Consider the following 10,249-nt stretch of genomic DNA (forward strand, 5'->3'; position numbering starts at 1 on the left):
TTATAAAAACTGCAAATAGAATAATTTTTAAAAACTTACGTGACCAGTAAAATGTGTAGCAATATAACATAAAAATTAAACAGCTGGCTTGTAATCACACAGTTCACCGCTAACAGCGCTATGCGCTATCCGTCGGCAAAAGTTGTAACAACAATGGCCAACTCAACTACAATACTATGATGAAGTTCCCGTTTCAAATTTGATTAGTTAATGAGGAATATTCGTTAGCTTGTATTTTGAATAGCATGGAATAAAAAGAAATTTTACATTTTTTTAGTATAGTGATATAAAGTTTGTAATAATTTTAGCATACAAACATAAATTTTTCATATATTGATCAAATGTCTGGTTGAGGTATTGAATTTAGTTGGTTTAATGACTACTCTATATGCTTCCTCATCTGAGCTTAGACCTTCTAACCTATTTCAAATGTAAGTTTTCAAAATAGAGATGCTTCCCATGTTATTTTAAATGGAGTTACTTTTAAGCTCTAGGGAGTTTTTCTGTTTTTTCCTCCCGAGAGCGAAAAAGTGACACTTTAGTATTATGTTTCAGGGAGTAAAGTAGGCTCTTTAGACAGTAGGTGGAGGAAAAAGTACTTCTATTATAGGTACTATGGTACTATTGATTCATACTTTATTGATTGATACAATAAGTAAATCATAAAAATGATAGAGAGAAAAAATAAGGTAACCTTGTGCTATTCCTCTCCCAAATTTAAATAAAGTTACACATATTCCGGATACTATTACTATTTATTAAAATTAGGCCCACTGTTAGAGGTGCTATTGAAAATGTATTGAAGGTACTGCTATGTCGTATTTAAGTATACTGAAGAAGCGTACATTAACAAGCAGTTCGTAATGGAAAGTGAAATTAAAGAGTATTTAATATTCTTGTATAGTATCCACAATCTTGTACAGAATTTTGTCTACTACGCAGAAATTCAACAAAGACACCATGGAATTCAGATGACCTATCAATGTACTCTCAATAAAATTACAAAAAATTCGGTCAAACTTCAAAAAGAAGCGAGTCAATTGTAATAGGGCATTACTACAGAGATTATCGCACTTTATCACAGTTATTACTGCCTTTCAATAGTGGTCAATGGAATCACCAATAAATTATGCATCAATTAATTAATTATCACTCACATTCCAAATGTTTTATGTGTCTTCCTTTAAATTTGATCATAAATAATTAACAAATTGTCACTGCAAATCGTGATGAATGACACTTTTTACATGACATACCACAAAGAGAGACGTGGAGGAAAGTCATAAAATATATCTCTAATAAATGTACGGTATCAATTGAAAGGAGTTGAAAGCACAAAGATAATTAAAATAATTTTGCGAAAGTCCTGATATTGCTAGACACTCTATCGCCAAGTTTTGACAACTGATTGAATTGGCTGACCTTTAAAATGTTTATTGCACTAGAGTGGATTAGGATTCTTTGTAATGTGGTTTGAGTAGATTAGAATCTAGTTCTTTCTAAAAGAAATACATTATAATGTATTAAATTATCCTGCATCATGTAAAACTTGTAACATTACTAAAATTAAAGCACGACATTTTCTTAATTTTTTGTTAATTATCCAATAAAGAAGACACTACAAACTTTCAATAATACACATAATTCTGATTCCATTTACTTCAGAACTTATTCTAATTTCTAAGAGAACTACATCCATATTTTTTTCATAAATCTCATTGTTTATCTATTATGAATTATGTATTGTTTTCTACTTATTTGCATTGCATATTACAATGTAATTTTTCTAAGAGAAATACGTTTTATGTATTACATTAACCTGCATCACTTCTCATAATACCATAATGTAAAGCTTTCTAAGAAAACTTCATTCATATATTTTTCTATTCATAAATGCCCCTGTTCATCCATTGTAAATTATGTATTGTTTTCTACTTGTATATTACAATGTAATCCTTTCTAAAAGAAATAAAACATGCATGTTACATTATCCTGCATCAATATTTATAATAATGTGAGGCTTTCTAAGAGAACTACATTAATATATTTTTCATTTTATAGATTTCCTTCTTTATCTATTGTGAATTGTGTATTGTTTTCCACTTGTTAGCATTACATATTACGAAGTAATTATTTTCCAAGATAATCTAATGAAAAATTCCTAAATAAGTTTACATCATAATATATTATTTTATCTTGCACCGGGAATTTAAAGCTATCTATATGAGCAATACATTCATATATTTTTATTTCTATACATTTTTTTCCATACATTAGATGTATTATTTTATCCTGCATCAGGAATGTAAATCTTTGTCTCTTTTCTGTTTAGGGCTACTTGTTATATAAATAGAAATACAAATCTCAGTACCCTTTTTGAATTATTTTATCACAAATCGCTTGAAAATGGCATGAATGTTGAAACATGTTGTGATAAAATAAATCAAAAAGAGGGTACTGAGATTTCTATTTATGTAAAGCTTTCTATAAGAAATACACTCATATATTTTTCTCTTTATAAGTTTCCTTTTATATAATTGTATTCAATTTGTTTGCATTGCATATTACAACTTTGTTTTCCTTAACTTGAATTTGAACACAGTGCGGCTATGCGGAACAAAGCTGGGATGCGCCGAGGGAGGTTGTGGAGCCTGTACTGTCATGGTTTCAAAATACAACCATCAAACACGGAAAATAACGTATCCTTTGAAATTAATTCTAAGATAATATGCTGTCGATATGTTTATTTTTGATAAAATTTGTCATATTGATATAGTGAAGCTTGTTAGTTCTAAATATTTTGCATTTTAAAAACTTTCAATTCTTAATTGGAAATTCTGATTATGTTACATCACATTCACCTCATCTCTATGAGTGAGGCTCATTATTCGAGGAAGCTACAGTGAGGGTCATGTAATAGTAAACGTATTTGATCACTTTTGAAACATTGATTTTGCTATGCTTGTCTATCATTTGACAAAACCAAAGACCTTAAAGATGCATAGACTCACATGTAGCGCTAGAGTCGTACTTGGAATTTAAATCGGCCGTTGAGGGGGCAACCTATCAGATTATTACATACCAATGCCTTTGTAATCTATAATATTACAAATATATAGATATAATATCTCGTGCTAAAATACCCCAATGGCGGCCTTCAATTTCAAGTAAGAGCTGTCATTGGGAAGGCATAGGCATTGTGGGTCTATATCTCTTTAAGGTCTTTGGACAAAAGAGTGTCATTATTTCTAGTTTCGCAACGTAGCCAGATCGATTCTTAACAAGGTAACTACTAGTAGTTCTGTGAACAGTAGACCTCGCGCAGTTATAAACCGCAGCCTCCTCTTATACTGTCCATCAGAGTAAATCCTGTCTGTATGTCGTGTCGGGGAGATATCGGTGTGAAAACGGCTAATGGCTGTTGGAGTTGGTGTATCAAAAATGCTAACATCAAAAGCTATAATCTCCTTCAAAACAAACTGGCAACAGGAGAGCCCGAGTTCAAAGCAGAGAAAGTTCGAGAGACAATACTATGTTATTTTAGTTATTAATTGCATGCGTTATTGCACGCAATCAATAGTTCATTTAATAGTGCATAAAAATTGCATTCGTACTACACTTCATTCTTCTTAGCTCGTCAAGGCGGTCCAAAATCATGCAACATAAGTCAAATTCGGTCGAAAAATGAAAAATTTATTGTTAAGTGTAGAAATCGGCCATTTGTGTATTTTTTGTGTATTGGAATATGGACTTTAGTAAACTCAACAATAAATTTCCACTTTTCGACCGAATTTGACTTATGATGCATGATTTTGGACCGCCTTGACGAGCCGAGAAGAATGAAGTGTAGTACGATGAAATCTGAGCATTGTTTCAGAAGTTATACGTGTTTGGAAGTTTGATCCTTGAGGATCTAAGATTAAGCGCGCCTCCCCACTAGGAAATACTGGAATGAAGTGCATCTAACGGGTGATTCTCATAGAACATAATCTCTTGAACTTATGTCATTGTGTGAAATATCAATGTGAGGACTATGTAGTTGGTGATGATGGTTGAAGCTGAAAATTAGGTGTTTTTCACAATATACAAGGAGCATTGTTGTCAGGTGTACCTGGAAATCTATATGAGATAGAGCGCTGTATCTCATGTCAGATTGTAGAGCACAAAAATACGCCCAGAGGGATTTTTAATTATACATCCAAATGGTAACAATAGAATGATGTTGTTGATCAAATACTAAAATTCATCAAAATTTATTTTTTTCTTTAAATTTCACTCATTTTTGAAAAATCATAACTCAGTACTTATTGGAGATAGAGAGTTCCGAATGATCTCATTTTATTCAAAATTTTATAATCTAGAAACAAGGCGAGAGCAAATTTTTCTGTCCGATTACGAGATTTGGCAGAAATAGCTCAAAACTGAAAAATGAGCTGAAAATACGAGGTTTTTGGGCCATTCTGTATCTAGCACAAGGAAATTTTGCATGAAGAAGAAATTGGTTCTGGACTTCTCCTATGTACCCAAATAATATATTAAAAAATCAGAACTACAGTATAAATTGCAAGCACACCCCTTTTTTATGACTGGACTATAAGGGTTTTTATAAAGAGTCACATCATCATCTTTACTTCAGGGATTATGTTTATTAATTAATCTGTTCCGGTACCCATCTCTTTCTTGGCCTCCCTACATCTCTTTTTTCAGTAGGTCCATAGCTTTGGACTTCAAGGGGCATTCTATTCAAATGACTGCACCAGTTGCGTCTATTTTGTATAATTCATGCATAGGAGCAACCGATAAAACCTTCCTTATATCAGTATTTCTGATTCTATCAACTCTAGTGCAGCCAAATACACTCCTTAGAAACCTCATTTTTGCAGCTTGAATTCGACTCTATGACTTATAAAGAGTCATAAAACAAATTATTCTCCTTGTTTCTAATCAATCTTGTTTCAAATTCCCGACGTTTCCTTGACCGTATCAATATGAAACAGGCACCAAGCAGTGAACGCGTGCCTCGCTCCAATATGCGGCGTACACGGCCAGGCAGTGACCACAGTGGAGGGGATAGGCAGCACCAGCAGTCGCCTACACCCGGTGCAACAGCGCATCGCATTGGCTCACGGCAGCCAATGCGGCTTCTGCACACCAGGCATTGTCATGAGCATGTACGCCCTGCTCCGGCACATTGCCGTCGAAACCAAGCGGAAGCCGACTATGCATGATCTGGAGGTCGCCTTTCAAGGTAAATAGAGACACAAATTAATTCTTCTTTTCTTCTTCTTCTTCTTCTTCTTCTTCTTCTACTCCTTTTCTTTCTCCATCTCCTCCTTCTCCTTCTCCTACTCCTTCTTCTCCTACTCCTTCACCTTATCCTTCTCCTTCTCCTACACCTTCTTCTCCTTCTCCTTCTCCTTCGCCAGTATATATTGTAATCTACATAAATAAGGTACTCAATAAATCAATCCTCCTTCTCCTTCACCCTATCCTTCACCTTTTCCTTCTCCATCTCCTTCTCCTAATTCTTCTCCTCCTTCTCCTCCTCCTGAACATCTCCGATTGACTGATTATCAGCTGATTAAGTTGACGTTCGGGAATCAGCTGATAACCAGCCAATCATAGAGATTCCTGCCCTGCCGACTCGTTCGCCGTCAGTGCAAAACTGCCTTAAAGAACGCTTCATGTGGCTTGGCCCTAAGGCATTTTTCAGGCAGCGTTTCCAGGTCGGCAGTGCAGAAAGCTCTCCGATTGGCTGATTGGGTTGGAGCCTTGAAAAAACGCCTAATATGGTCTCGCCGTTAGGCCCTTTGCACACTGGGCCACCAAGGAAGCGCTTCCACGGAAGCGCCACCATCAACATTTGATAGCATTGCACACCACAGCCACCACCACGCAGCCACCGATTGACTCATCACTCCAGTTCACTAGTTAACTCATCATCAGTTGAATAATGGACGTGGAAGAAGCAGGACTATTGGCATTATGTTGAATAGTATAATGAATAATGCTCAAGAACAGTGGTTATATAACTTAACAAATTCATTTGTTCATTTTCTGTGAGGTTATATCTTTCATTGAAAAGATTTACCAGCTCCCTCCAAGAATTTCTCTTCACATCCCGGCCTGCATGAAGACATGTCCCATATACAGGCTCCGGCAAAAAAACCTCTCTGATGTCAATATGCATTTGCAAAAAGAATAAGAAACATACAGAACAATTACTTATATTTGTGAATAGCCTATATGATGCCATTTGACATCATTTAGAAGACTTTATTTGGTTTTGAAAATTATGTCCGATAAATGATGTCCCCCATTGTTAAGACATTCACGAAGTCTTTCCCTGAAGTTGTCTATAGTTCTTCGTGTAACTTCCCTTGGAATGGCTGCCTTTTCCTGCCTAATGGCATCTTTTAGTTCTTGCAGAGTTCTGGGGCTATGTTTGTACACTTCAGCCTTTAGGTAGCCCCACAGAAAGAAATCACAAGGTGATAAGTCATTCAAGGAAAGTTACACGAAGAACTATAGACAACTTCAGGGAAAGACTTCGTGAATGTCTTAATGGGGGACATCATTTATCTGACATAATTTTCAAAACCAAATAAAGTGTACTAAATTATGTCAAATGGCATCATATAGGCTATTCACAGATATAAGTAATTGTTCTGTATGTCTCTTATTCTTTTTTCAAATGCCTATTGAAATCAGGGAGGATTTTTTGCCGGACTCTGTATATAGCTGGTCTGCTTTCAACTTCAAGCATGAACCTTTCTGAGTAGGATAAAAATGACAGCGCAAGATTCAAATCACACACACTATAGAGTCTTTATAAGGTTGAAGTTGATGAGTACTTTCACTATTAAATAATTAAGTACCTTTCAAAGAAATGACGCACTGTTTGACTTTACAATTGTTTCAACACATGTAAAATCAGCTTTCCGCACTGTCAATTCAACTTCAAACCATAATCTGTTTAAATATTCATTTTGAATATGAATTTAACACAATAAGCTCCACAATTTTCTTGTTGAACACAAGCTGATACAATTGCAGAATCTGCATGTCTTATTCTCATACACTGTCGATCAATATTGTAACTTATTTCAGTGGAATCAACATACAACCTAATAATTTTTGATATCATCTGTAACACATCAAATAAAATTATTTGCTACTAGAAAATGTTTTTTCTCTAAGGGTTATGGAGAGTAGGATGTAGAGGTTGAGGTTGTAGAAGACATAACAGGATCCTCATCTGTTAATAGTGGAATTTTATAGTGTCCTAAAGCTAATGTACTAATTTTATCACTACAGATATACCGTTTCTCATCCTGACAACTAAGCGCCTTCCTATTTTGTGAAATTGTCATTACTTTATGTTTTTTCGATCTAATTAAATTCTGGCTTCTGTACACCTCTGTACCTTTGAATAGGCAATTAAAATAGTCTTGAAATGAAATGTATTGATTAGACTTTGGATGTTGTGCTGTTAATTCGCGTGACAAAATACATCGTTTTACACCCTTGGCTTTTCTAATTAGACCTACTTTACGTTCATTTTCTAATCTATCTTCTGTTTCTTTATCAAAATGTTGCTGCTGCTGCTGTTGCTGTTGACCAATAATTTCATTATACAATCTGCATGCCCATAGTTTTGACCGTAAACCCAGAAACTGATAAGGAGCTTTAGAAGCAAATTCATCTTTCATCTTACCAACAACCATTCGGTTCTGTGTAGAATAAGCTGGGTGATCTACAGGATAATTTGACATGTCTAGCCAATTTTTTAAATCTTCATTTGTCCTTATGTCACAATAAAAGTCCGCGGTTTTAATCAGGTACATCAGACTATCCGTGTCTTGATAGAGGAGTTTGGCACAGGGACCATATATCTTTCTAATGACATCATAATGGAACGAATACATTACTGTTTTACTCAAATCTAGAATTGAAAAACCAATGTAAATAGGGTTGTTTAGCAAAATATTTTCCTTGTGTAGAGTTATACCACATATGTTCTTACCAAAAATCAAATGATCTTTGAACGAGGGACGAGCTATATATTTCAATAGCGATTTCTCGTTATTAACCAACTTTAAATCCATTTGTTTCCATAAATTCATACACGATTTACCGAAAATCACATTGTTGAGTAATTTGTGGAAATCTTTTTGAAATTTATTCTTAGACTGTTGTCTTAGCTGTGTGTTCAAACTTATGTATGGTTCTAGAAATTTGCTTTGTTCAAAAGAAATGCCTCTACGAATGTTTGTCAATTTCAATCCGTGTTCTATAGCTTGTTTCAACAGTAAATAGTGGCATACATAATTTGTGTGATTTGTAAGTGAGGTTATGAGTCGAGTCTGATTGGATGGGAAAACTTTTTGATTTCTTGCCAGAAAAGGAAAATCGTTGTGTGCATCGTGCAAGTCTTTTGGGTATTCTATGTCTACTTCTAACATATAGCCTACTGTTTGGTCCTCGCTCCAATTTTTCATGTTGGCAACAGCATTGTCTATTTCGTCTCGACTCATCCAAGCAAAATTTGCTCTGGGTAGAGCCGCACACATAGAATACCCGTATAAATTGTTTATGTCCAGAAAAGCTAGAAAACTGTTGGGTTTTTGGGTATTGTAAGGTGCCCCAGTATAGTGATTATTTGCAACTGCATGTCTGTGAACACACGTAACTATTCCGCCCCTAATAGAGGAATGGAAAAATGCGTACATCGAGTAATCTGTTAAAAGTTCTAACTTAATTTTAGTGTATTTAAGCATAGCATCAAAAGAAAAACCAGGAAGTGTGAAATAGTATGCTGGGTCGAGTTTGAAAGTCTTGAGACTAATGTTGCGAAAAGATTCCATTATGTCAGCTAGGAGTAGTACGTCTGTTTTCAAATATAAGTCACTGTATTGACCAAGTCTTCTATAGGTGGTAAACTTTCCTTGTCCATTTTAGCCCAAGAATCACAATATTTGTATGGGAAAACTCCTTTACGTGATACAAGAGGTAAACTTTGATGTTCGAAATGTTTCGATGTGTGTTTGAGAATAGCAGCTATTTCATTAATAGATGGTGTAGGACCAGCCGGTTGTAAAAGGTTAGAGGTTAACAAATCCAAACTATCGGGTAGAAATTTGAACGAATCAAGAAATCTGAGATGGAGTCGATTGGACAATTGAATAGTAAATTATATGTACTTTTCACTTCACTGAGGAATTACGGTTAATTTATTACTACAAACAGAACCGAGTGCAGAGACAATTAGGTGGGTGTCATAAGATGCTGAATTGTGTAGAAATACTGTGATGTATGTTTGGCGTTGTCTTTGTAAGTTACATGCATTGCAAAGAGCAGTCCTGTAGTAACCAGTGAGATGGCAATGATCATAAACTTTGTCGTTTTCAAAAGGCTTTTCGCATGTGTCGCAAAATTTTGCATCAGAATGCATTTGCTCCTGTTCTCTTGTCAATGGGTACATGCCAATATGATGTTCATCTAACGACTTTATGACCTGGGTAGCATATTCAGTTAAAGTGGTTAGAAAATGTATGGCAGCATCTTCTCCTCTATAAAGTATAGGACGTGACGGTATTTTCTGTGTTAGTGACGAACTGTCCGGTATTTGTGTTTCATCCACAATGAAATATAAACAGTAGGACATGACGACATGGCTGTGCTTAACTTTTGTTGCTGTTGTTCCCTTTGACCTTCTCTGTGCAGTGCTATAAATTTCTCCATCATCATCATCTCCATCCTCATTATCATCAGACTCTGAGTTTGCTGGTGATGATGATGTTGGTTTAACGAGAAGACATTCGAAATCAGCATAACAGGTTAGGGGTAGTTTATACTTTCTCAATGGGTTTTTAAATTCTAAAAATGGCGGCGAACCATCCTCTTGATTTTTTGGCATAGAAACCCTGGTTATTTTCTGCTGTGAACAAAATTCTTCGTGTTCTTTCATTCGTCTCTCTCCATCTCGACTACGGGTATAATACGTGAAACATCGACGGCAGATTATTATTTTCTCTTTATGTTTTGTTAATTGTTTCCTAACAAGTTTTTCAAAATTGGTAATTAAACAATAGTGTGATTTGGTTTCTACTTTACATGTAGCTACATCAGTTGTTCCCTCATCCCGCCCTCTCCTCATCATCATCATCGGTGTCTGCCTTTTCAACGAGTAGTAACAAATCAAAGTGGTCCTGTCTAATTGATTCGCTAATTCGTCGCGGATAAATTA

At 35.2% G+C, this 10,249-nt stretch overlaps 1 protein-coding gene across 1 annotated transcript in view; it reads left to right on the top strand.

Moving 5' to 3' along the window:
• The window catches only part of LOC111055387 (xanthine dehydrogenase), a 101,572-nt gene that overhangs the window by 16,966 nt on the left and 74,357 nt on the right, over nt 1-10,249 (top strand). Inside the window, exons 3-4 of the mRNA XM_039427646.1 lie at nt 2,603-2,699; nt 4,998-5,248. Of these exons, the coding sequence (XP_039283580.1) occupies nt 2,603-2,699; nt 4,998-5,248 (348 nt within the window). The remainder of the gene's footprint in view (nt 1-2,602; nt 2,700-4,997; nt 5,249-10,249) is intronic.

The sequence above is a fragment of the Nilaparvata lugens genome, chromosome 5 (genome assembly GCF_014356525.2).
Source record: "Nilaparvata lugens isolate BPH chromosome 5, ASM1435652v1, whole genome shotgun sequence".
Taxonomy (NCBI): domain Eukaryota; kingdom Metazoa; phylum Arthropoda; class Insecta; order Hemiptera; family Delphacidae; genus Nilaparvata; species Nilaparvata lugens.